At 45.7% G+C, this 27,080-nt stretch overlaps 1 protein-coding gene across 4 annotated transcripts; it reads left to right on the top strand.

Annotated features, from left to right (window-relative positions):
- Positions 1 to 21: 21 nt before the first annotated feature.
- LOC149871310 (acyl-CoA (8-3)-desaturase-like) lies at positions 22 to 22,668 on the top strand. 4 transcript variants are annotated; one of them, XM_090032291.1, is made up of 12 exons: positions 22 to 308; positions 6,368 to 6,478; positions 8,699 to 8,896; positions 10,009 to 10,110; positions 10,323 to 10,451; positions 15,769 to 15,829; positions 15,957 to 16,033; positions 17,705 to 17,802; positions 18,147 to 18,243; positions 18,861 to 18,940; positions 19,555 to 19,680; positions 20,455 to 22,668. In XM_090032291.1, the coding sequence occupies exons 1-12, from the start codon at positions 96 to 98 to the stop codon at positions 20,504 to 20,506; spliced, it is 1,344 nt and encodes a 447-aa protein (XP_089888417.1). In that variant the 5' UTR covers positions 22 to 95; the 3' UTR covers positions 20,507 to 22,668. The 4 variants fall into 4 exon arrangements, with proteins under 4 accessions (XP_089888417.1, XP_089888418.1, XP_089888420.1 ...); XM_090032293.1 differs by lacking the exon at positions 22 to 308 and adding an exon at positions 4,568 to 5,201; XM_090032292.1 differs by lacking the exon at positions 8,699 to 8,896.
- Positions 22,669 to 27,080: the final 4,412 nt, after the last annotated feature.

The raw sequence follows: 27,080 nt of genomic DNA, 5'->3' as shown, positions 1-27,080 counted from the left end.
GCCAATGCGCGCGGGGGGGCGGGGCCAGGTGGTGGCGCTCTCCGCCCGCGCGGGTGCTGTTGAACGGGCTGCGGCGGGGAGCGCGGCGGCCGGCCATGGGGGAGCCGGAGCCGCAGCCGGGCCCGGAGGGGGGCTCCGCCGGGCGGCGCTTCACGTGGGAGCAGATCGCGGCGCGCACGGGCCGGGGGCAGCCGCCGCAGCCGCGCTGGCTGGTGATCCACAGGAAGGTCTACGACATCAGCCACTTCCACCGGCGGCACCCGGGCGGCGCCCGCGTCATCAGCCACTACGCCGGCCAGGACGCCACGGTGAGGAGCCCGGGGGCTATCGCCGTGCCGGGCGGCCCTGGGTGCAGCAAGGGCAGGAGGGAGTGGGGAGCCCTTCCACTCCCTTCGCAGGAAGCGGGGAGGTGAGCATTGTCCAGAGGGCACAGGCGTTCCCCAGCTTCAGCAGACGCTGCAAAAGGACGAGCAGTCTGCAGGGTACAAAGCGGAGGGCGCCACGTGATGAGGGAAGGTGGGGAAAGAGGAGGAAGGGGGCCAGAGGGGAGCAGTGCTGGGAGAAGCAAATGGGCAAAGCACCCGTAGGAACAAAGGGGGGAGGGTCACAAACACTAGTCCAGGTAAGGTATTCAGGTTGTAGCAGTATTGATTTAGATCAGGGGCAGGCGAAATGTGGCCTGCGGGCCAGATGCAGCCCGCCACGCCATTCTATCTGGCCCGTGGGGCCCCTAAAAAATTTAGAAAATTAATATTAATCTGCCCCTGGCTGCCTGTCTTGCAGCCTTCAGTGGCTTGCCAAAACTCAGTAAGCAACCCTCCCCCTGAAATAATTGCCTGCTCCTGGAGGGGAATTGCCTGATGAAAGGTGTTTGTCCCTGAAAGCTTGCAATGAAAGATTTTTTTGCAAAAATCTTTTTGGTCTAATAAAAGATATCACCCCTGTACACGAGCCCTGATTGGTTAGTCCAGGTAAGGGGGTGGAATCCATAGTTCCTGTTTAAACCATGCTTAACTTGGTCCCATCTGAGGATGATTGCTTCCTCCTCAATTTCCCACTCAGACTGGTTCTTCAAATTCTGCTCACGGGTACAGCGTGTCTTTCCAGTCGCTTTCCCCAGATCTTGTATCTTTGCTCAGAGGGAGACAGCTCTGCCAGTTCTGAAGTGGCACCAATTCTTTCAGTTCTGTGCAGGTTCTTGCAGGCAATCAGTTGTGGGTGCACTCAGTCGCACAGCCTAATCCTATTCAAGATCAACAGGGTGATGGTGGAATCCATTTTCTTTTGTGTACCTGGCTGCCAGTCTGGAGAAGTGGATCTGTAGAGCTGCTGTACGGCAGTGGGAATTACTGACAGTCTGTGAAGGAGCAGGGAAGCGAAGGCAATGTGGGGCACGAGGTCTGCAGAACGTGCACACCAGCTATGCCCAGGGATACAGTGATAGGAAGGAAGAGATGAAAGTAGTGTGATCTCTTTGTCTCTGTTTCAACAGGTAGTTTGACTGTATATGTAATTCTGGCTATGTATCTGATATTTTGAAGCTGCAGACTGAACCAAAAGGTCATATTTTTAGTGCCAAATGTAGTGGTGAGAGGTTGGTGAAAAGAAGGCTGCAGCAGTGAGATTCTGGGCAAGTGTCCTAGTAGAAAGTTGACAGTTCTCTAGATTTGTCAAAAAAGAGGTCATCTGTAGAGATGACATTTTCTTGTTTGTCCCCTACAGGACCTCGCTGTCCCTAGTATCTTCTGTTCTTCCTATAAGTTCCAGTCCAGCAAAGTACTTAAGCACATGCCTATCTTTAAGCATGAAGTCAGCAGGACCATTCATATGTTTAAAACTAAGCATTGTGCTTAAATGCAGTTGTAGAGTGGGTCTTTAAAATGTATCTGCTTTCCAGATTATAGTTCTAATTTATTTGTTACATAGCACTGGAGATAGATTTGGTGTTTAAATAATCTCTGCCAGACAAGGACCAGAATCCTTGCCCTGCTGAACTTCTGTTTTCATTTTACTCGAGGTGGTAAGAAGAACGCAACATTATGGAACAAAACATGACTGGTGGCCATCTTGCTTCAAGTGAACACAATGTCCATTGCATATAAAGGGCATCTGTTGATGCTAAGTGCACTTTAGTGCCTTAAGTTTGATTCTGTTTTATTCTGTTCACATCCCAGAAAAAAAAGAACATTAGTGCACCATCATCTTGGCCTTAAGGCTATCACAGAGAGCAGTGAACAGGATGAGGACCTGTCTACCCTTTGCACTAACTGTTTTTCAGGGACTGGAGCAGGGTAGACTAGAATCACACTTAGGTTCCTAAGTCCACATAGGCACCTAATAAGGTAGGGTCTGTCCCAGAATTTCTGGGCCTTGCTAGTTGCCAACAAATATCTACATCAGGTATTAGAGTATGGCACATATTTTTGCATCCTAAAGGTCAGCCATGTGCTGTTAAGTCTTTTGAATGAAATGTGAGAAAATTTTAACAAGTATCTTAAAAAGAATCAGATCTTCTAATGGTTTGGCCCATGTTCCTGATCCAAGAAATGTGGCTTTCCTCTCTGGCGGTGTGGACAGAGCATGCTTAATACAGAGTAAATTGACTTATCTTCCTAGGAAGAGTGGTGCAGTCACACAGTGGTGTAAATCACTCTACTCGAAAGTCATGTTACCCCTCATGCTGAGGAGTTACACCTGTGTACTAGGTGTGTCTCTGCTCACCCAACCAACGTCATCCAGAAGCAGCAAACTGGCTTCTCCACCACCTATTGACCAGGCATTCTGATAGTGCCTACTGAGAGAGCAGACACTTCTTACCAAGGAAGAAATTAGGTATAAATTACTGGGTAAAATACTCAATAGAAATTGAGTTGTTTATCTATACCATGGCTCTTATTCCATTTTTGTAGGAATGAGGCAGGAGGCAATACTTTCTTTTACAAGTGGGTAGGGAGGAATTGCTATTATTTCACACAGTTGTAAAATAAGGCTTAGAAAGACTAAGGCCAACATTGACATAGCCTAATGTCATCCATTTGTTTAAGGGTCTTCTCCAGAAGGAGCACCCAAATTTAGTGCATACTTTTGCGCATTATAGCCCTTATTAGTTATGGACAGATTTTGGATTTTATTTTACTCACTTAAGTAATTCTACTGTGGTTTGTGTTTACAGAGCTGCAGCTTCCTGCCTTAACTCCACTTAACTGCAGTGTTCTGTAACAAGGTATAATGTAATGAAAAACAGTTAACACTTTGCACCTGTGTACATAGTGTAAGAGCACTTTAGAACTTGTTGGCATTTCAAGTGATTTGAATGACAAAACATCAATATTTACAATGTTCAGTATTCTTTATAGGAAATTCAAGCTATAGCCGTAGGTATAAAGTGGGTGTGTCTACATGTGCCCCGATTATAAAGTTGTTACTGTGCAGTCATTTAGCACTTGATTTAGCAACTATTAAACGACCGTGCAGTAATTGCCGGTACTGCACAGTCCTGGTGCTGCATGGGTCATTTCTGACCCTGGAGCATAGTAGCAATGAGCTACTGCGCAGTAGTGGCGGCATCACGATTTGTGCCTGCCAATGCTGCATTGCCGTAGTGACAAGCTACGTCACTGTAGCTCGTTGCTCCGGTGATGCCGTGGCTCATGTAGCCGTGCCCACTGAGTAGCTGATTCCAGGGGTTACATTCTCAAAGGGAAAACTAAAAGTTGTTAAGCACATTCTTGCTAATGGGGCAGCTTTTCAAGGTGTTATGCCTGCTCTTGCCACATAAGTTTGAACAGAGCCAGCCAGGCTATCCCTCCAAAAAAAAATACTTGAATGTGTACTATTATATTCCTCTAACTTTAAAAATGCTGCACAGTTTTTACAAAGGGCTAAATTAGTGCAAGTTATTATTGAAGGGATGTTGTTAACTTTTTTTTTTTTTTTTAAATCAGTCTATTTCCTGAAAATGTTTAATCTGCTTCTTTCACAAAGGACAAGTACGATCATATAACTGGAGGAATGTTGTACTTGGCAGCCCTGACTGTATGTAGTCACCACCTGGTTGGTTAATTGCCCTCCTTTGGTTTCTTGTGTCTGTCACACGGAGTACAGGGAAAGAAAAGTATTTTTAAAATCAGGAAGATGTGATTCCAAATTGCGAAATTCCGCCCATGGAGATACTGTATCTGAAAGTACTTGTAATTTATTTTGGTAGACTACAGTTTAATTTAAGACTATGGTGTTCTTTAATATTAAACCCTGACACGGTGAGGATTAGAGCTTAGGACTCGATGAATCCCAGTGCTGCACAATTTGACTATAGCAGATAGCCCAAGACAATAAGGGCATATCCTGTGCAAGATTGTGAAAATTGCATACCGTTTTAAAGCCCGGTTACCAATGAGGCACCAGGAGTTTGTTTTTAAAGGGGCTACTGGTACCCAGGGCTGGGTTTATGTAGCATTGAATCCTAACCCTGGGAGCACATAACAAAAATGATACTATATATTCTCTGAAGATATAGTTTGCTGAAACTGAACTGCTGACATTTTAAGCAGTCCAGCTGGAGTGAATCCCAACTTTCTGGAAATATCGGTTTTGGAAATCCCAAATCAGCCTCCTAAAAAGCAGAAAGAAGGACAAGGAAAGTAAGCAAGAGCACTTTCCCTTTAAGTATGTAGCTTGCTGCCTTTGCTGTTAGGAATACCATGGTTCCCAGAAAGTACATTAGAAAACCCCATCAATCCCCCCATCCACACTCCCCTTTAAGAGTTTGCTGCTAGGTTTTACAACCGCTATTGTAATGATTGGTCAAAGCTTGTGGTACCACCGTCTCCTGGTCTGCCCTTGTACCACCCCCTTTTTGCCCTCTTCCAATAGGAGAATGCAAACAGAAATACCCTTCTTGCTTTCTCCCTCCCCTGTTCAGATAAGCCTGAGCGGAGATGGTGCTGTATTGCCTTCCTGATGGCAAGCATTTTCAAATACAAGCATTTGAAAAAATTTTGCCTGGCTGAGGACCATTTAAAGGGGCAGTGCAGTCTAGGAGCACACAAAGCTGTGACAGCATATGCAGTACTGAGCAACATGCTGGAAACAAAGGAAACGGGTGCAGTGGCAGGGATTCCCTGGAGAAGAGAGCACAAAGTTAGACTGGAGGAGCCTGAGACCGTGGTGATAGGGGAGACACCAAGGAAAGAAAATATGCAGTAAGAGACAAAGATGGAGACCTTGAAAATTCCTCCTGTGGGCCTGGAGACTAAGGCAAGGTGGACTGTAACCACACAGCTGTGTAAATCCTGGCTGCTTGGTTCAGGTTATAATTTGCCAGACAAGGCAGAAGGTCCCTAGATAAGCCCGATGATTGACACTTTGCTGCCGTGACAAAAAGTCTGATTTCTCCTGCTGAATTCTCTCAAGTAGCTATGGGGAGACACAAGCTTGTTACCAGATCTCTCAAAAACAGGGGAGGCAAGCAGAACTATTCTGGGAAATTAGGGGAGACATGGGAATTTGTTAAGTGGGGGAGTGACGTAGTCTGAAGCAGGACCCTCCCCTACTGCACTACTTGCCTAGATAAGCATTCCTAATGCAGCCAGATTCAGTCTCTACCCTGTTATTTGCCCCTATCCCTAACTCCTAGCTCCTTCAATTTAATCCCTGTTCAGATGGTGGCACATCACTGAGGCAACATGCACTGATCTGATGCCTTCTACTATAGTTGAGCCATACCAGTTTATAATTTGCAGGGAGATTAGGGAAGATCCTGAGTAGCAAACCGCCTCTGCGAGAACCACAGTGATCCCTAGTGGGCAGAGGAGGAACTGAACCCTAAACTTTTCTGCCTGCTCTGAGGAAGTGTGGAAAATAGTGTGAATGGAAATAAAACCCTTGCTTACGGAGTTTTAAGGTAAAGGGGAAAAGGAATAGGGTGTTAGAAACCAGACAGAGAAGAGGGCATGTAAGTGCATATTTTAAGGTGGAGGCTACAGAGCCAGAAGAGGAATTATTGGAGACAAACTAAAGGAGGGACATGTAAGCAAACAAGAAGTGGACAACCATGAGTCAAAGAGTTTTGGTATGAGATTGGACTGGAAAAGGAAGGCTTCAGATTCAGAAACAGGGAATGAGATTCCATTGGTGACATGTGCATTGATAAAGCCAGCAAGAAACTGTGGTATAGTATTCCTCTGAAAGGTATGCTTTTTGGCTTTGAAGAAGCCAGTAAGATCTTGGGCAGGACAAATAGAAAGGTCCAGTATGTTTCAGCCCTTGCATAGTCCTGTTGAGCTGGGGGTGTTCACACAGTATACTTGCTTGTGAACATGCCCCACAGTGTGGTTTTCCTGCTTCTCTTTTTTTGTGTGAACTCCAGGATCCCTTCACAGCATTCCACCTTGATAAGGCACTGGTGAGAAAATACATGAATTCATTATTGATTGGAGAACTGGCACCAGATCAGCCCAGCTTTGAGCCCAGCAAAAATGTAAGTGTCCTAAAATCTGCACTTTGGAATAGGTTTCTGGCTAGAAGGGCACTATGCTATTTTTTTTTTTCATTTTCTGGCAGTTACAACTCCCAATATATCATAAATGGCAGTGGATTATGGAGGAGGTGGGGACACAGCACCTTTAATCTGGTGTAATATGTCTTTAGACTGGTGTAAACATGTGGAGCAGACATAGCAAATACAGCCCTACTCTATGTGAAACACCTTACTCCAGGGTAAACTCAAAATCAGTATATCATTGTGATGTATTGTGTATCCAGAGCTTGAGACAATTTCACCCTGGAGTAGTTACTTGCTTAGTGCAAACAAGTAACTACTGACTTCCCACCACCCGTTAGTAGAATATTGCCCGCTGCTACTTGCAGAGAGCTGGATAGCTATTTGTTTTAGACATCAGTGGGCCCATCTACACAAAACATTTACTGTGGAGTAGACTAGCTCCACAGTAAAACATCTTCCATCTACATGGGTGAAGCTATTAGGCCAGAGTAAACTAAGTGACTTCGCTATAGGTTAGTACTGCCAAATACAAGTACTATCCAATGGTAGAATTATTTACTCTGCCAAAATGCATGTATAGATGCTGGTGGGGCTGGCTGGGGCATGAGGGTGCTTCAGTGTGGGGGCTGCCTGCCAGCTAGCCCTGCACTGTAGCATCCTAGCACTCCAGTCAGCCCCTCTGCAGCATGCTGACCCGGGTCAGAACATCCCTGGGCTGGCAGGCTCATCCCTGCCAACTGAGGTTGCACTGCCTCAGTTCAATGTGCTGTGGTGCCAGGCTTATGTATAAATGCTGCACTGGGAGCAATAAACTCTGGTGCAGACAGCGCCAGAGTTTATTCAGCGGTGTTAATTTCACATGTAGATGCACCCAGTATAGCTTACACTAGAGTAAAATTCTGGTGTAAAGTGTTTCGTATGTCCACAGCTGGAGTCACCTTTCCCATCTGAGGCTTCCCCTTGGTGTCATAACATTATCTGTCTGGGTGAGCAGGGCTTATAGATTTTGGATTCCATATTGTGTTACAGCAGTCCCCTGTGAGGAATGGAGTGCCGAGCTTGTCAGCCACAGGTTCCCTTTGGGATAGAGAGACATGGACGTAAGAGGGAAATCATAGCAGCTAAGGAATCTCTCTGGTGTCACAGTGACTGTCACCTGAGGATGAATCCAGATGTGAAGGCATGTGCAGTTTGTGGTGCCATAAACCTCTTTGCAGTGCTGCAAACCACGCATGTTGCATGTTAAACCATGTGCGCTGCTGCTAATTTGCAGCACTGGAGCAAAGTTTGCTACTGGGATTTATTTCCAAGTTAAAAAAAAAACCCTCCAAAAAAGGTGGCACAAAGGCACCAAAGACCATGTACTGGGACAAATGCACAGCACTGTGGAGCTCCCACACTGAGGCACCCTGTGCACTAGCCAGTTGCTTGGCTGGCCAGGGTGCAGCATGCCTCGAGATGGGGGAGCAGGCAGCCTTGGGTTGGCTGCTTCCCTGCCTCTGCGTGCCTCAGCGCAGAGGCTCTGCAGGTGCCTGTGGTGCAGTGTGCCTCAAGATGGGGGCTCCATGTGCCTCAGCACGGGGCTCCACAATGGAACCCCTGTACTGAGGCATATGGAGACAAGGGAGCAGTGAGCCCAGGGCTTCATGTTTTCCCATTTCAAGGAACACTGCATCCCAACCAGCCGTGGGCTGCCTGCTCCCCTGTTTTCACATGCTGCTCCCCAGCTTGCTGGAGTACAGGATGCCTCAGTGTGGGAGCTGCCTGCCAGCTAGGCCCACACTGAGGCACCCTGTGCCCTGGCCAGCCTCCCTCTGCAGCACATGAAGCCACAGGACAATGTGTTCTGCTGCCAAGTGCATGAACAGGGGTGTGCACTGCAGCACAAAGTAGTGGCACAAATTTGTGCTGCTGCAAATACACACCTCTGCTCATATGGACATGGCCTGAAGGTGGGAATGGGGAAGACAAATCCACTGAGCCAGTGGCTCTCCCAGTGTCAGAGAGATCCATTTACCTGGAGGCAATGGCATGTCAGCTGCATGCTTCTCCTGGTGTCTGAGGGAACCACAGCTTTCCCCCACTGCTGCAGTGCCTTGTCCAGAAGTGGAGGAATTAAATATCTCCCAGGATGTTTGAGGGTACCGTGTTGCATGTTGAGATCAGAAAGTGCTGTATTGTTGGTTGTTTCCACAGAAACTGCTGGTAGAGGACTTTCGTGAGCTGCGTACCACTGTTGAAAGGCTGGGACTCCTGAAGCCCAACTATCTCTTTTTCGCTCTGCATCTCTTTCACATCTTGCTGATGGATATTGCTGCCTGGCTTACCCTCTGGTACTTCGGGTCATCCTTGGTGCCATTCCTTTTCTGTGCCTTGCTGCTAGGGACTGTCCAGGTAAATGGTCTAAGCCCCCCAAAATAGGGAACAAACCTCTCCTCCCACAATCTCTAGAACAACTTGGTGCTCCCTGGTGTTTTTGTCTGTATCTAGGGTGTTCTTGTTCTAGGTGATTCAGGCAAAGATAAATACTTAAATGCTGCAGGAAAGTTGGGAACAGGGATCTGGCAACAACTATATATTTGCTTTCTTCCAGTAGGAGATGCTGAGGAGAAGGGTGTAGGAGTTCTGGATGTGGGGAGGTGACAACTTCTCCACCTTTGCCTCTGTTAGCAGGACTCTTTGTGGGAATGAAAGTGAGGAAACTGGTTGTGAGAAGTTCCTAGCCATTTTAGTCTTGTGTACCCAGCTGGAGATGCTGTAAGAAGTGCTGGAAGCTCTGGATGTGGTGGGCTCTTAAGAAGTCCTAGTTCCTCCCAGTTTCTAGAAGAAGGGAGGCAAAATAGACTTAAGATGATATGCACTTTCTAACTGAGTGGATTTAGAACAGTGTCCTTCCCATTGCCCGCCAGACACCTGTTCATTTCCTCTCAATCTTCTTCCCACATTGCACTTCCCTGATTTCTGAGATACGCTGTGCTAGTCAGACCTTTCTTGTTTTCCCATGGGAACGTCCAGTGAACTACTGCAGAGGGCACAGCAGCTGTGAAAGCCTCAGCTTCCCATGCCCAGCTGGTCCTTTTGGAATTGCAGATACTCAGAGGAGGCAGCAGCAGGCACCTCTTCAAAGAAAACTTTGTTGCAGAGCTCAGAGCAATTTGAAAGAGAATAAATGCCCCCTTTCTCAATTCCATAACCTCTTCTTCATGGTACTTATTTTCCCTGTGAAAGCAGCTACCTAATATTGTATAATTTCCCCAGGTCCCAGGTGGAATCTGTTGGCACTGCAATGAAAGAGCAGCAGTAATCTATACAGACAGCAGTATTTGGGATCACCTGTGGAGAATGGAAAGACTCCATTGCTATCAAGAGTGGGGGTGCTCTCACCTGGCTGGAGGGCACAGTCAACAACGAGAGTGCACTCTTTAGAACTGAGTGTACAAGGAATGCACTTTGTTGTAGATGGACATGAAGGCTGTTTTATCAGTGACCCTTTTTGCCTTTCACAGGCCCAGGCTGGGTGGCTTCAGCATGATTTTGGGCACCTTTCTGTCTTCAGCAAATCTAAATGGAACCACGTGGTTCATAAGTTTGTGATTGGCCATTTGAAGGTAAGCGTTCAGGGATGAAAATGGCTGTCAGATTTTTAACAGGACTAATGAGAGGGACAGGCCCTTGGGTTTGGAAGGCATCTTGTCTGCAAGATGTGGCAAAGATTTGGACATGATGCCAATTTTGGGGAGGGGTGAATAAACGATAGAAGAATTGGCTTAATTTTGACAGCATTTTAGTTTGGATCATTTTGTCTCATCTGTTTTTGCAGGGAGCACCAGCCAGCTGGTGGAACCATCTGCATTTTCAGCACCATGCCAAACCCAACTGCTTCCGCAAGGACCCTGATGTTAACATGCACCCCTTATTTTTTGCTTTGGGGAAGACATTGTCTGTAGAAGTGAGTCTGAGTGGTGTCTGGGGTAGAAGGAGGTGGCATTAGAAGATGTGGAGGGTTTGCCTCGATCAATGGGATTCTGTCAGTGCATGTTGGACTGGGTCCAGGCTGGAATCCAAATATATCTGTAGGGTAATTCCACTGAGATCAGTGGCATTACAGGTGACCCTCGCCATTTGTGGGGGATACGTTCCCATAATCCCCTCGAATGGCAAAATCTGTGAAAGGGCACTGCATTCATGAATGCAGTCTGCGTTCGTGATCGCAGTGCCCCCGGCAGCTGTGGGGGAGGGGCGGGCATGGCTCTGGTGGTGATGGCAGGAGCATGGCAGTGGTGGCGGGAACCTGGTGGCAGCAAGCGCAGAGCTCCCAAGGTGCTCTGCTAAGTGTTTAAAGTGTTCGGCATTTGTGAATATTTGAAATTGCGAATGCTGAACCCACAAATACCAAGGGTTTCCTGTACACCCAGAAGGTCTTTGGCACTTGCAGCGTTTTTAAAAAATACTAACCCAAATGAATAACGTCACCTAGTCAAATTGTCTGATTTTTCATTAGAACTGAGGAACTGAAAAAAACTAGACTTAGTGTATTTTTAGACTCTGATTCTGCAAGCTTAAGTACTGAGTAATTTTAGGGGCTACTTCCATGCTTAATGGCTGCGCCTACATGAGGCACTGACTGTGTAGTACCTCGTTACTACTGTGCAGTAGCATTGCATGGCAATGATGTGATGCTACTGCACAGTAGGAATGAGCTACAGCACAGTCAGCATCACCAAAACGCCATTTGGGGACGCTGCTGTGCAGTAACTCCAGTTACTGCGCAGTCGTTTAATACTTGTGTATGCAGTACTAAACGACTGTGCAATAACAACTGCACAGTCAGTGTCTCATGTAGAGGTGGCCAGTGTTAAGCAAATTAAAGCCAGTGGGATAACTCACATGCATAAACTTGCATAAATATATTCAGAATCACAGTCAGATCTAAATCAGAAAGCCTAGTACAAAAATCCATATAGGATTCCACCAGCCCTCGTCAAGATTATCTATTCCAAGGAACACAGTTAAATTTGAATACGGCTGTATAAAGCTATGGTTTGATTTCTCTGTGCTTTAAATTTGATTTCAGTAGATTTCCGAAAGGATGATTCAAGCAAAGAAGTGAGTTCAAGTGATAGGTGTCATAGCTGTTGTTTGCAGTATTACTTGTGAGGAATTACACAGATATTTTAGAGGTAAAGTGGGACAGAGTTTTATTTAAGAAACATCTTTCCGGGAAATTGCATCTCGAATGATTTTAACTTTTGGAATGTGAAAAATGAAAGAATATATAATAATAGAGGGCTAAAAACATTAAACAATTAGGGAAAGGGAGATGAAATGCTTTCAGAGGGATCTGAACTGATATGGAGGAGGAAGATACAGGAAGGCAGTTCAATGGGAAAGGAACTGCAGAAAAGACAACTACATTGAGACTCAGAACAGATATTACATTTGTCCTTGGACAAGTTGTGCCTGTATTTGTCCCAGAACAGAAATTTCTCAGGATTCGCATGTACATAACCTTTGTTATGTACATGCATGTACATGTAGATCAACCTTTCTGATCAAGCTTTAGTAAGTGGCTGAATGCACTGCTGCTTTTCTGCCATTAATTCAATTATGCAGTCCTGAGTAACCACTCAGATGCACTTTGCAGTGTCCCAGAATGAACTGTTTGTACATCTTATCCCATAATCTTTATCTTATCTTTTTAGGATTTATTTGGAACAACTGGCATTGACGTCTGAATGATTACACTCTGTCCTGAGATGAAATGATTTATCCATTTATTTAGGCATTTATGAAAAGATAAATGCAATGTCCCTTTGTAGCCCAATAGTGGGAAGTCAGTGGGAGTGGCTCCAGGACTGAGGTTTGGGTTATACGTGAGGAGAAAATGCTAGAAGATGACTAGAAAGAGATAGCCTCCAGTTTAGGGAAGATGAAGGAAAACAAGTGCAGATTTGAAGAGTTAGGAGCACTGTTTTGAATTGCCTCTGGATTTGCTTAAAGAGCTGGTGAAGTTGTTTGAGGACAGAAGCAATGTGGTCTCTTTGTTTGACCAAATGACATTGAAAATCAACATATGTCATAGAAAAATATGTTCATCCCTGTTTCCATGGCAACAGCCTAACATCTAGATAGTTATCTTTCTGCTTTGGAAACTAATCTGATGTAGGCGAAGGTTTTAAACATTGCTTTATATATCAAGAGAATAATATTTTATTCAGGTTATTTCGTAGGAATTTACACAAATTATGCTCATTGACTCATGCATTTTTCCAATTCTGGGAATTGCATTCACCAGCTGTACTGAAGGGAAATAGGCCTAGATATTGCAAGCATCTGTTACCAAAAACAAATTACTGTGGACTGCAAGGCTTTCATCATGCACATGCTTAATTTTAATCTCATAAATAGTTCCATTGTCTTCAATAGGATTATTTACGTAAAGGAAGTTAAGATGACATATAAACATTTGAATGATTGGAACTTAGAAACAACAGGGATTGTAGGATGCACTAGACTAGTATGTGATCACAGCATGATCAATAAGATGCACACTGAAGTACACCAAAAATACATTCACATTGTATTTGTGTGCCTGCCTTTGTGTGTGGGAAGCATCTAGTGCTACTAGAAATTTATTTGCCAAAATGTCAAAGATGGATATTTTCAATTTTTGAAATCTGTTGCTGATTTGTGTTTGTTTGCATTCAAAAATTCATATTGAAAAATTCCAGTCTGTGAGTAACTAGGCAGCCAAAACTAGTGGTAGAAAAACAATGTAAATAATAAAAATCTTTTGCCTGTTTTTCATCCTCCACATCTGGCTTTCATCTCATCTTTTCCATTCCATTGAAACAGCTGCTATAATTATCTGTCTCAGCTTTGACTGGCTGAAACCTTATGTCAAACTTCTGTGAGATTTCTGTACCTTCTCAAGTTTGTGTTTATGATGTATTTTAGCCAGTCTGCAAGGTCTTTGGGGCAAGAATGGTGACTTCTATTTGGGTATAAGGTACTCAAAATATAACATGAAAGGGGAAAAGAGGCACAGGAAAACCTGAAAAAGGAAGAATGGAAATGAAAAAATAGAAACAGGAAAGGGAAGGGTTAAAGAGCATCTAAAAAAAAGTTGTTTATCTTGTGTCTTGCAGATGATTCAAGACTGTTAGCTTAAGCTGCAGAGTTTAATTTGGGAGGTTCCTGTTTTCTTACCCATATCAGGATGGTGATCTTTTTATGTATCCTTACTAGTCCTGTTTGTAGTGTAATTCTCAAAACTGATGATTATAAAATAGTTGTCCTTGCAGTGCAAGTTTGAAAAAAGTCCTGAGCAACCTTGAGAGAGTCTTAGAAGCAGTAATGTGATTAAGAAGGGGCAACTGGGACAGCAGCCTTTGCTGGGAAGGGCATAAAAATAGCTGTAGCTGATGGCTGGCTTTGCTGCTGTCACCGACAGTGCAGCAACAAGTGCTGTCCTGTGCGCTGCCGCTGCCCAGGGTGTGGAGCTGCCCTGTTATGCCTCGACTTAGGTGTTCTAGGGATATTTCTTATTACTTGCAATAATACTTTAGTTATCAAGCAAGTACATCCCACCTAGCCCTTGGAGGATGGGTTAGAGCAGGGGCAGGCAATTATTTTTGGTGGAAGGCCACTTACTGAGTTTTGGCAAGCCATCAAGGGCCACATGACAGGCAGCCAGGGGCCCCTGTCTGAATTTTTAGGGGCCCTGCAGGCTGGATAGAATAGCCTATTGGGTTGCATCTGGCCCGTGGGCTGCATTTTGCCTGCCCCTGGCTTAGAGTCTCTACAATGCTGGTGAGAGACCATGTTAGTACAAATCTTTGCTGCCTGGCTCTCTTTGCAGATGTGGGAATGATTCTGGATGTGGATATGGTTTTATGGAAGGTATCTATTCTGATCTAGGGCCCTACTGCTCTTTGGTTCATTTCAGAACCTTACTAAGCAGTCAGGATAGCAACATTAGGCTGGGGTTCAGTGTGATGTGACATAATGAAAAGCCTTTGCTGGACTTGAATTTGTGTGGACAGTATTTGTGTTAAGGTTTTGTTATTGTTTACTTTTTATTTCAAACATCAAAATTGAATATCATAAACTTAAAGTAAGCATCTGTAACTTGCAGAAGAATATTAACATGCATAAGCAAAACCATTTCAGAACCTTAATATTAAAACAAGGGAATCAAATAAACTTCTGCTTTACACCTTATGGGGAAAGAGCACAAACAAGTTAGGAAGGAGGATCATAAACAAGAAGAAAAGAAGGGCAGGTAGAAGGGCACATGGAACAATTTCTCTGTTTGCTTAGTGGAGGGAGACAGAGTTTTGCAAGATCTTATGCCCTCTTTCTACCATGCTGCAGATATCCCTTACTATCTTAAAATTTTGTCTCCCATCTTTATTATCTTATCTTTACCAGGCTGGCATTACTTAACTTTGGCAACACAGGGAAACCCGATGACCCAAAGTCTTGCTTGGTACTGTTGTATTATTTATTAGCAAGTGCCAGTATTTGCCAGTCTGATTCTTGGGGCTCTTATTAGCTCTGCTGTGTTCTGAGAAAGCGAGTGTTAAGATGAAACCTTAGCAGTGGTTCTACCAGTGGTTCTCAACCTTTTTGGACTTGAGGTGCCCTTCTTTGGACTCAAGGCACCGTTCTATAACTTTTTTTAATTGAGTGACATCAAATTTTCAACAACTCAATAATGTATCACAGTGCTTACTTTCTTGCAGAGGAGGGATCCTCTGGGCAGGGACAAGCCTGAGTCTGTGCTTATCTCCTTAGTTTAGCTGCTTATCTCCTAATACCTCACTTATCTCCTCACACCTCATGGCATTCTTCAAAAGATCTGGCATCACACCAGGGTGCCTGGGCATATCATTGGGTTATATGGTAATAATAAATTGCATCTGATGTTAGCTGTACCTCCAGTGCCCCCTGTTGGAGCAGAACTTTTGATACATCTTATTCATATTGTAAGGGACTAGGTTAATTTGTTGTGTGAAAGAAACAGGCTAAGGAAGGCTTTTTTTAGTAGACATAGTGTGTTATAAAAAGGGGGTCAGTGGAGCAATGGGTAGGTGAGATACTAGCACAAAAGGGCAGCTAATAAAACCTTGTCTTGGGAAAGTCTGTCTAAGCAGGCGTTTCTCTCAGAAGAACTGATAGGGACATGGCATTTTGCAGAGGGCTGGTTGGAAATGCTCATTTAGGTGTCTTTGCAGCTTGGATAACTTGCTTTCTTTTCACAGCTTGGGATGAAGAAGAAGAAATTCATGCCGTATAACTACCAGCACAAGTACTTCTTCATAAGTGAGTAACTCCACCTTTTTGTTTTATTGTGGGGCCTTCATTCTGTAGTCACCAGGACCCTCTGAATTAATTCCTTTGTGATGGAATTATTTGGCTAATGTGTGCCTTTTTTTTTTCTTTCTTTTAGTTGGACCCCCAGCCCTGGTGCCCCTCTACTTCCAGTGGTATATATTCTACTTTGCAGTGCAACGGAAACAATGGGTGGTAAGTAGATCCCAGCGTACCAGGCCCTATGGAGTCCCTACATTTATGGTCAAGATTCAGTGAAGCGAGTTGGGAGTGAAAGGTCAGAGGGAAGCTGGTCATCATGTTTCCCTAGAACAAAGAGAAATGGGTATAGGATCTGTGCAATATCATAGACAGTTATATATTTTTTGAGAGGAGGAGAAGACAGATGTCTTTCTTCTAATGTGTGTGCTTCTCAGTCTGAAAGAACAGCTTGCACATGGGTAACAGATGGCATCCCTGTGCTGTGGTGGTGGTCATTCCAGAAGGGGGTGAGGGCTTCTACAGATATTTCCTTCTACTGTGGACTAGGCGCAGCCAAGGCTGTCCTTGGTTGGGGGGAATGGGGAGAATGCCCCGGGCCCTGCACTTTGCAGGTGGCCCATGGAGCTGGACAGAGTAGCTGTGACGACATTGTGCCGCCACCATTGGCTTCATGTCCGGCAACTTGCTACCCCCACATCCATCTGCCGCTGTTACTGCTGGCGACTTCTCTGCATCCAGGGCATGCGGAGGCAGGGCCGTGCACAGGCTGATTTGCAGCTGGGCCCCACACTCTGCTTGGGTCGTCTCTGGGTGCAGCTCTACAAAATTTGAACATCAGATGGCACCAGTGGCTGATAAAGGACAGAAGAGAAATGATGCGCACACTTTTTTGGCTGCCTAAAGGGAAAATCCATTGAAAGCTGGAGGAATGGGAAAGAAAACAGTAGAAAGTAGAGGGTGCTGAGAGTCAGATTCAGAGCTCCTCTACCTAGGAGAACCACATGCTAAAAGAATGAGTAGATCTTTCTCTTTGCATTGGGAGAATGCCAAGACCTTGTTTCTCTTTAGTCCTAGGTTTCCAGTTTTCATTAGCTGGTTTTCAGGCTCTCATCCCACAGTTTACCATGAGAGAGCCCCAGAAATTGCATGCCAGTCTCCTGGTAGCATCCCAGTGTTTTGTTTCATCTGCTACTTCTTTGTGCCCTGAAATAAGGAAGGGGAGATGTTCTTACCATCTCCCCTTCATGCTTTTGGACCATCCCACATGCCTAGAAGGCAGTCCTTCAGCAGTGCAGGGTGGAATGGAACAAAGAGAAATATGTAGGGATTCTGGAGTGGATAGAAGAGAACTGGATGGAGCAGTACTCATAGCGGTAATGGATTTTGGAGACCTCAAAGGGAATGTAGTAATGGTTGAGTGCTGGTTTGCGATTTTGGTGACTGGGGATATGGGCAGAAGGCACAACCCAGAGAGAATGAACGGAGGAAGAAGAAAAAGAAAATGAGAAAAATCCACAGGAACAACAAAGAGGAACAATGATGAGTGGGAGGGGTGTCTGCTTTCTCTTTTTATTGCTCACTTTATTTTCAGAGATGAATGCTATATAGTTCTACAGAGCATGTCTTCTCCAGTCCTTAGTCTAGCTCAAGCTCATTATGTGCAGAGTAAGGACAGGAAGTTAGAGTTCATGGACTCTAAGAACATAGGGAATCCTTCAGATGGTATATGAAGGTGGGGGAGATGGGGGTGGGGCAGGGAAAGGATTGCTATGTTGTGTGGATGATTGGAGATTGCAGCAGTGGTTTCTTGGCCAGCCAGTGCAGGATGATACATGGTAATAGAATTTCCCTTCTTGAAGAATGATTTTGTCTTCTGTCATACAGGACCTGGCCTGGATGTTGAGCTTCTACATCCGATTCTTTTTCAGCTACTCGCCCTTACTAGGGGTGAAGGGTCTCTTGGGGCTCTTTCTGCTGGTCAGGTAACATTCAATGTGTAATTTCCTATAGGTGCTTGAGCTTATGCCTGTTACCTATTGATCCCTCTACTTTGTCATTCCCTAGTCCTTTAGTTCTCCTTCCCATCTCTCCATTTTGTCATGTCTCCCCTCTTCTGCCCATTGTGCCTTTCTGTTGTATAATAAGAGATTGGTTTGCTTGGGGCATCATCCTCTGTGGGGCCTTTTCCTGACCAGTTGGTTAGAACATGTAGGACTGTTTTTGTCAAGTGAGGACTAATTTGGCCTAGTAAAAGTGTTTTTTACTGGGTTCTCACTTCTTGGGCATGCATGTCGTCAGTGAGTGCTTTATGTGTTTATATGCACAGGTTCATAGAGAGTAACTGGTTTGTGTGGGTGACACAAATGAACCACATCCCAATGCACATCGATTATGATAACAATATGGACTGGTTCTCTACTCAGGTATGATCCTTTTCTTTCTAAGGATCTGTGGTTGTAAAGGGGGATTTCTAGACCAAATGCATACTCTTTGAGATACAGGAGGATGGAGGGGAGGGGGGCAGTATTCAGCTCAAAGACTATTACTAGAATTCAGTGACAGGGTAATACTAAAAAAGGACTTGTGTTTGTTCCATGAAGTGTGTGGTGGTGGGAAGGAACTGGGGCTGCATAGGAGTATTATGGAGAATACTGGAGGCTAGACCATAATGAGAATTAGAAATTTTGGGAAGACCTTTTTATGGGACCCTTTTCTTATACAGGTAGTGTCTGTGTTCCCCTCTCATCATGTTCCTTCATCTTATGTCTGTTCCCTTTAGTGAGAGGTGTGAGGAGATCTCCAAAACTGAGAAGCAGGGCAGCTCTGTAATGCCAGCTCTGTGAAGAGTTGGTTAAGACAGCAGTGATTTCATATCAAGCTTGCCATTATCATCCAGACCAAGTCCCAAAGTCCTCAGGAGGAAGGGCTGTGAGCATCATCCTAGGATGCTTGTGCTCAGGGTAGAGGAGTTTGAGGATGAAGAAGATGAGAGAGGGAGTATGCTTGGAACAAACACCGTGCTCTCTCTTTATTCCCTCAGCTCCAGGCAACATGCAATGTTCAGCAGTCACTGTTCAATGATTGGTTTAGTGGGCACCTAAACTTCCAAATCGAGCACCAGTAAGTTCCAGTACTGGGGGCGGGGAAGGAATCTTAAAGGGTATACATCAATATGACCACTAAGGGAGGAAAATGGACACTGTGGCACCATTTAACATTCAGAGGTAGTTAGCTGTGTTAGTCTGAAGTCAGGCAGAAGGCAGGATAGAGTTTTACCTTGTAGACTAACAGAATCAGAGATGCATAAGTTTTTGTAAGCAGAAGTAAGCAACTGCTTACAATAGCCTATATACTTCTGATTCAGTTACTCTGTAAGGTACAAATCTACCTTGACTTCTGCCACTTAGCACAAACATAGAAAACTTTTGGAGCAAAGAATGTGGAGGAGGAGTGGGATTAAGAGGAGGAAAAGGAATTCTGTGCTACTACTGAGCACATTCTTAGCTGGAGAGGCAAGAACCTCACAGGACACAGGAGAGAGTAGAAAGTACGACTTAGCAGTTTATAGTGGATGGACAGAGGTGAGATAGGGCACTACAGCACACTGAGGATCACAAGGTTAAGGGGAGAATAAAGCAACTGTGACACTGGGTCTGGAAGGAGCAGTTGGAACCCTATGGGGCACTATATGGGAGACCAGATACCAGTGACACCACCTTATTCTATCTTTGCAGCCTTTTCCCCACGATGCCTCGACACAACTACTGGAAGGTGGCTCCCCTAGTGAAGTCCATGTGTGCCAAACATGGCATTGAATACCAGTGCAAGCCTCTGTTCACTGCCTTTGCAGATATTGTATAGTAGGTATCAGTCAACTGATGTTTACAAGTGAAGAATTTCCCCTTGTTTGGAAGTAAATGATCTAGTGACATTGGGGCAGGATGGAGGTAGCTGAGGTTTAAAGCAAACAAGCTAAGTGAAACTAAAAATCAGGGAGGCAAGCACAGAAGAAGGGCGAATAAGGAGAAAAGCCTTGATGCAGTGGAAATAGGCCTTGATGGCTTATGGGCCTGGGCATGGAATGAATCCTTTAAAATCTAGCCCTGATTTCAGTCCACCTTCACATAACATCCATAGTTTCTCCAGTAAACACTAACCACCTGCTTCCCTGTCTTCTATCAATGAGGCTCCAGATCTTGTGCACTTGTCTCTGAAAATATGTTATGAAGAGAGAGGTGAAGTCCTCAACAATTTCGAGTCCAGGCCTCATTTATTCATTCTACTTTATTCTTTTTGTGACATTGTTTCCAAGAAACCTTATCTGACTTTCTTCTGTGCTTACCTCCCTGATTTTTAGTTTAACTTGGCTTGTTTGCTTTAACTGTCAGCACTTTGATCATTCTCTTATGACTCCACAGTAATTTCCTCATTCATTATCCTTCCCAAAAGCCATGGCCTGAGTTATTGTATGTCTGAATATCCTGTTCACTTGTGTCACAGAAGGGAATTTTAATGTTTCTCCTCATTTCACTGTTCTCCCTTGATTTTTTTCCCCCTTCCAGAAGTGTGCACACACTGCTGCTGCACTTCTTCATCTTGTTTTGAAACTAATTGGCCCTCTCTCTCTCACTCAGCTCGCTGAAGGATTCGGGAGAACTCTGGCTTGATGCCTATCTGCATAAATAGGAAGCAGCAGTTCCTCACAGCGGACTTACCCACCTCCACTGCATCTTACAGTGGGTATGCATGAAGACAAAGCACAGAGGGCAGGCAGCTGGCTCAGCCAGGGGTAGGGAACTGAGCAAGCGTAATTCTAGTATTGAATGTTTTCTTTTTTATTGATTTTTAATCTTGATTCTTAATCTGTCATGCTTCTCCCATTCCTCCTTTCTGGTGCTGAGTTATAGAGAGGAACAGAATGGAGAAGACTATGCACACCAGAGAGGAGGTCTGGGAATTGAAGGCCATAGGACTGAGAATTGAAGTCCTTCCTGCTCCTGGCCTTTCACTTGCTGTGGCTAAAGGAAGGAAACCTCTTAGCTAACATAGGTTATATTCAGTGTGAAAGACCCAAGGAAGTTGGGACACTCTGAAGTCAGTGAACAGGGAAATTTAGGAGTGGTGGAAGGAAGAGGAGGAAAAGTAAAGGAGAAATGCAAGTATTTGAAAAAAGAAGAAACTAGGGACTATGCTTTCAAACACATTTGTGCATTTAAGCACTGCAAAGGAAGTGTCGCAACCATGGTGGAGTGGGATAGAGAAGAAAGCTAAACTACTGAACAAGGCTTAGACTACTTTTTTAGGGATGAGTGAGAGAAGAAAGACCAAAGCCATAAAGGGCACCTATACACATGCAGGAAGGCTGCTCCAGCGTGCTGTTATTACAGTCTGTTGGAGCAGAGTCGATTAATAGAGTCTTCTGGAGCGTGGTAATTACCACACTCCAGCAGACTCCAGCATCACGTATATCAGCATCCCTGCGCTGAAAAATGGTGTTGGGGGTGCTTTAACTAAAGTCCATTTGATGAGCTTTAGTTAGAGTGCTCCCACCGCCATTTTCCAGCATGGGGATGGTGATACACGTGATGCTCCAGATGCTTTAATTAGAGCAACTCTTGGAGCCACTCTAATTAAAATGCACCCCCCACCAGAGCACATGTATACACGCCCAAAGAGGCCTTGATGGAAATTTGGGGAGTGGCCAGGCTCTTCTCCCAGAGTTACAGTAGTGGAGCATTTGACACAATGTGTTCCCTGGGAATACTGCTATATACATGCCTTTTGTGCTGTTTTCAAGGATGTAGGAGAGTAAGCCTCTGGATCTCCAGGTCAGTTACCACAGAAGTTTTTCCAGAGGTAGTTTCCTCAGTGTCATACTCCTACAAATGAAACTGCCAGTGGACCAATTACTGATATACCACAGAGACAAAAAATAGTGCAAATGGATTTCTAGTTTCCTAGATTAGTTACTAAAATGCCTCCAGCAATTTAGATTAGGAAGTAAAAGTGTAATTGAGCTGTATCTACCTGAGATTTCATGCTTACTACACCTTCATAAATAGGAAGATAACTGGATTTCTTGCTCTTAAAGCACAACATGCTCCTTCATGAGCTAAAGACCAATCTTATTTAACTGTCAGGCATTTTGGGCACCATTAGAGTGAATCTCAACATTCCAGCCAACAGAAGGCAGTGGTGCACTTGTGCACACACATACCAGTCAGTATGCTGCAGCTGTTTTCATTACATGAAGTGCCTCTAACACATGCTTCAACGAAGTATGTTCTTCTGTGTAACTCTGTTAAAGAGTATTATCCTTACTGCTTTTATTGGGTCCACTTACCAGACCAAATGCCACAACTGTTAAGTTAAAGGTAGGACCTGTCATGCTTAAAGATCTGATTGGATAATGCACAAAACTCCTCCTTTTCTCTGCCCCATAATGTTTTTCTCTCTAAGTCTCAAGCTCGTCCCTTCTGGGTTTTGGGCCTAGCCTTTTCTCTTCAGCCACTACTGCTGTCATGTAGACAAGCATATGTTACGAGGTGTCTCTGCACCTTCCTTGTGCTTTTCCCTCTCCCTGACACTCACTGCAGTTGAACAGTTTGCCTGACAACTTTTCAAATTAAGCTAACAGGTGATTTCAGATCCAGAAAGGACTAGGTAAGGAATGTGACTTCCCTTCTCTGGCTGCCACCCAAAAGGTGGAAGGCTTCAGGAGGGGCTAGTGTACCTTCTCTCTGGACACACAGTTGTGAATAATATTCAAGTTTTATTTTTAATGGAAATAAAGCACTATTACAGTTATGAATTCTAAGTGTTGAATAAAGGCTGTAAATTAAATTAAATCCTATGGACTTCTGTAATTTTTGCCCCCCTCTTCCCTTTTTTTTCCCCATCATCATGTTTTGGAGGCAGGAGTGAGGAGCAAGTCAAGTAACAAAACTCCCCCTCTTTCCCAGGCTGCGCTATACAAAGGGAGAAACTCATTTATGCAGAAGACAGATCTTTTGTGTGCCTGGTCTGAGACTGAATCAGGCCTCATCCCCTTTCTCTTTAAATATAAGAAAGTCTACTTCAGTTATGTCCTCTCCAACATAAAGATGGTGTATCTGTATACTTTAAACAAAGTAAGCCCCATGAAAGCAAAAACTGTACACTGTACAATCCTGCTGGGTGAAGATAAGAGAGAAAAATAACTAACATTTGTTTTGCGGTCCATATTGCTTAATGTACTACTGGAAATGCTCAGTTACTACAGGGATGAGGACTGTATAAGAATATGTAGACAGTTCTGTTCAAGTGAAGAAAATTTTTAGGATAAATCTAATTTGTCCATCCCACAGCACTAAAATCTGGGCCTAGTTTTGCTTGGTGGCCTGGCTTCATTTGTTCCTTAAACAGAATCTCTCCAGACTTGGAAGGAACCCTTCATAGATATGCTGACTCTGCTCGAAGTCTCCCAGCTGTGCTGACTTATGCAGTTATCCACAATTTTTCTATAGTAGCTTTCATTGTTCTGGGCTCTTCAGGTGCTGAGACTATGTACACATGTTCAAGTGATCTTGGAGAATTTGCCTGGGTTTGTTCTGGTAGAAAAACTTACCTGGAGACACTTGAACAGACATACATATGCTATGCCCCTGAAAAGGAGAGCTTGCAATGCTGATACTGCACATGTAGGGGCCCTGTGCATACATCTCAGCATGTTCTGCAGGCTCCCTCAGTCTGCCTGGTGACAGATGACAGCAGTGCACAGGGCAGCCCTGATTGGCTGACCCAGACTGCTTAGTGTCAGCCTGTGTTTCTCTGCAGCACAACGTAGGGATTATGTTCTGTTTTCTGCTTGGCTGGAGCAGTAGAGTATAGCAAGTGACACACTGGGTGCATCTACACGAGATGCTAAATGTGCAGCAGACTAATTCTACTGTGCATTGGCGCAGCAGTCCAAAACCATGCTAATGTGCTAATGCACAGTAGAATTAGTCTGCTGTGCATCAGCATTGCAAAAAAGTGTGTGCTGGTGCTACTGCACAGTGGCACCAATTATGGCACATTAAGTTAGTACATGTTATTACAGGTACTAAACTTAACGCACCGCAATTACAACATATTAACAAATGTGTAGATGCACCCACTGTCCCCTAGGGAAGGGAAACAAAGCACCCTGGAGGACTGGGCTGTGGCTTCACTCAGAACATGTACAGACATTTGCTCTCCCAGTGGTTTAACCCTTGTTATTCCCAGGTTATTTTCGCCTAGAGTACCCATTTTTGAGGGAAAAATTCTGAACATTTTAAAACTCTCCCAAGAGAAATTGAATGGCCGTATGTCTGAGAGTCTTAGACTTTCAAATTACTAATTTGTATAAAGTCTCAATTTTTAAATTATGATATCTAAAAAATGCAATTTTAGAGCTGTATTTTTCTTCTCAATGGAAGTCCACTAGCACTAGGTATCTTGGGGTATGCTATTCTGGAGAACCACAAAAAACACAAGAACGGAGCTTACCTATAGATTTCTGCTACCATGGACACCCCAGGGCATTCTCTAGTGATTCCTGAAGAGCCATTGTTCTTCCAGAATCTGGAACTTCCTCTCTAAATAAGATGTTACAAGGTTTCTTTTGTGCATATCAGAAACAGTTCAAAGGTGTTTCCTGTGCTGAGTGTCTGCAGACTTTATTTTAGTGGAGTATTAGATACACAGTTTTTATTTTAGCTTTAAAGGAGTTAATGAAGCTTTAATGACTAGCCTGAAATAACCACATGGTGGTAGCAGACAGCCATAAATGAGGAAAACTAAAAGCCTTAATGAGCCACAGAACATTAATTAACCCTGTTTAGTGGACCAGAACTTTGGCAAAAAGACTCTTTGAACTGTGCATCATTTTAATAGTCACTCCCTTCAACTGCTGCTTTCATGGGCAAACTTCCTTATATGTGCTGGCAAAATTTTGCATCAAAATAGTGTGGGCTTTACTGCAATAGCTCCTGTCCTCTCCCATTTTTATCACGGCATCTTATTCATGCCACGTCAGAGAATTAAAGTTGTTGCAGGGCATATCTATGCATGCAAATGCTAAACAAACCCTGGGCAGGTGTCTACGTGCACAGGAATTTGGAAGCAGATTTGCTGCTCCTGGCAGCAGTCTGCTTCTGCCCCCTAAGGCCCAGCACCAGCCCCCTGCAACAACCAGGGGGAGCTAGAGGCTCTGGCCACAGCTGCCTGCAGCTGGCAGCCATGTTTAAAAGGCAGTGCTGCTCCCTGGCCACCTGTGTTCTGGGCCAGAGTTCTGTATCATCCTACTGTGGCTTTGTCACCACAGCCGGTGCCCACTGCACCATGGCTGCTTCATCCCCCGGCCCTGGGATAGACATCTAGCACCCCAGGCTTCGGCTGGAAATTTTGGTTGCCATGCTGCACTGCGTCACTGACTGCCACCTGGCCCAGGTCAGTCTCAGCCCTGGCGGCCCCCCTGTGTGACACGGCTTCCTGCCCAGGCTCACTGTGCCATCTCCAGCCCCCTGCCACTGCACTGCTGCGGCCTGGACCCCAGCAGGGACACTGATGACTTGCACCTGGACACCACCACTGCTGCCATCCATGCTCTCCTGGAACTCCAACACTGCTACCTGTGGGCCCACCTGGCCAGCCACGACTGGTGGCTATACATTGTTCAGAGCATCTGGGACTATGAGCAGTGGCTGGAGTCCTTTCACATGACCCGGGCCACCTTCTAGGATCTCGACCTGCTCCACCTACACCTGGAGCAGCAGGATACCACCATGAAGTGGCCCTCCCCACAAGCACCTGGCTGGCCATCATCCTGCTCAAACTGGCCATGCCCACCCGTCTCATTTACACTGGCCCCCTCTTCAGCATGGGCAAGGTGATGGTTGGGGAGGCTGTCCTGGAGGTTTGTGGTGCCCTCCAGGATGTGCTGGGGCACATTGTGCTGTGGGTACACGACCTGGTGGTGGTGGTGGGGTTCTGTGCCCTGTGCTTTCCCCAGTGGATTGGGGCCCTGGATGGGAGCCACATCCCTGTCCCCTGCCCACCCCACAGCTACTGCCCCTACTACAGCCAGTGGGGTGTCCACTCCACTTGTGCTCAAGTCTGTCGTCAACCACCGGGTGGCTTCACCAATGTGAGTGCCAGCTGGGTGGGCAGCACCCATGACATTCAGGTCTTCTGCGACTTCACCTTTCTAGCCCTAGTGGAGAATGGGCACTTCACGCCAGGTGTGCCGGACCTCCAGATGGGCACAGTGGCCATCCTGTCCCTCCTCATTGGGGACCCTACCTACCTTCTTCTTTGGCTCATGCAGGCCTGTACTGGACAGCTGGACCCCCACCAGGCACACTTCAACAGGTGCCTGGGCTGGACCCCTGGTGGAGTACACCTTCAGCCACCTGGAGGGATGTGGGTGCATCCTCACGGCCAGCCTTGAGGTCACTGAGGCCAACATGCCCCAGGTCATTCTTGCAGCCTGCATGCTGCATAACATCTATGAGGCCCAGGGGGAGCGCTTCTGCAAGGCCTGGATGGAGGAGGTGCAGCAGGCAGAGGATGCCTGCCACTGGGAGCACCAGCTGCAGCAGCAGTGACTGCAATGAGCCCCTCCTGCTGAGGCCCTGGGTGAGCCACTTACCTGCCAGTGGGGGCCAGGACACTGGCTGACTGCCTCCTTCTGCACTCCCTGCTGTAGGCTGGACAGCCAGCCTCAGCCCCACCACACTCGTGCTCCGCCATGCTCACTGTAGAGAGTTCTCTGAAAAACACTTTATTCCCCTCCACAAACACAAACCCCCTCCACCCTACCTCCCCCACAACAGAGCAATTCCTCCTCACTCCTCCATAACAGAGCCCTCCCCTTTCCCTGCCTCCCTCTTCCTGTTCACCCTGACTCCATGCCACCCCTGGAGCAGGAGCTGCCTGCAGAAGAGCCAGCACTGTGTGTGGGCCCTGCTGGCAATGGCCACTGCCTTCATGAGGGAAAGCTAGCCATGCTGGCAGACCAGTGGCCACCCTCACTCCAAGGGAAGCCCTCCAACCACCAGTCTTGCTGCGGCATGCACACCTGCGGTTGTGCAGCCAGAGGCTGAGGTGCTGGGCTCCTGCCCCCAGGCTCTGCTCCATAGGTGCCCCCCACCCCACTGAGGCTCTGTGGGTTGGCAGGGAGGGGAGAGGGGCTCTCTGGTTTCAGAGTGAGGGGGAAGGGGAGTCTGTTGTTGGAGAGGAAAGGGGGGACAGGGTC

Source organism: Crocodylus siamensis, chromosome 2 (genome assembly GCF_052110815.1).
Source record: "Crocodylus siamensis isolate JL-2025a chromosome 2, ASM5211081v1, whole genome shotgun sequence".
Classification (NCBI taxonomy): Eukaryota; Metazoa; Chordata; order Crocodylia; family Crocodylidae; genus Crocodylus; species Crocodylus siamensis.
The sequence above is the reverse complement of the archived record's forward strand: the minus strand, read 5'-3'. Positions and strand labels throughout refer to the sequence as shown.

Coding starts and splice junctions, on each gene's coding strand:
- LOC149871310 (XM_090032291.1), top strand. CDS start 96: ATGGGGGAGCCGGAGCCGCAGCCGGGCCCGGAGGGGGGCTCCGCCGGG. Junction 10,111..10,322: donor TTGTGATTGGCCATTTGAAG/GTAAGCGTTCAG, acceptor CTGTTTTTGCAG/GGAGCACCAGCCAGCTGGTG. Junction 17,803..18,146: donor GGGCTCTTTCTGCTGGTCAG/GTAACATTCAAT, acceptor TTATATGCACAG/GTTCATAGAGAGTAACTGGT.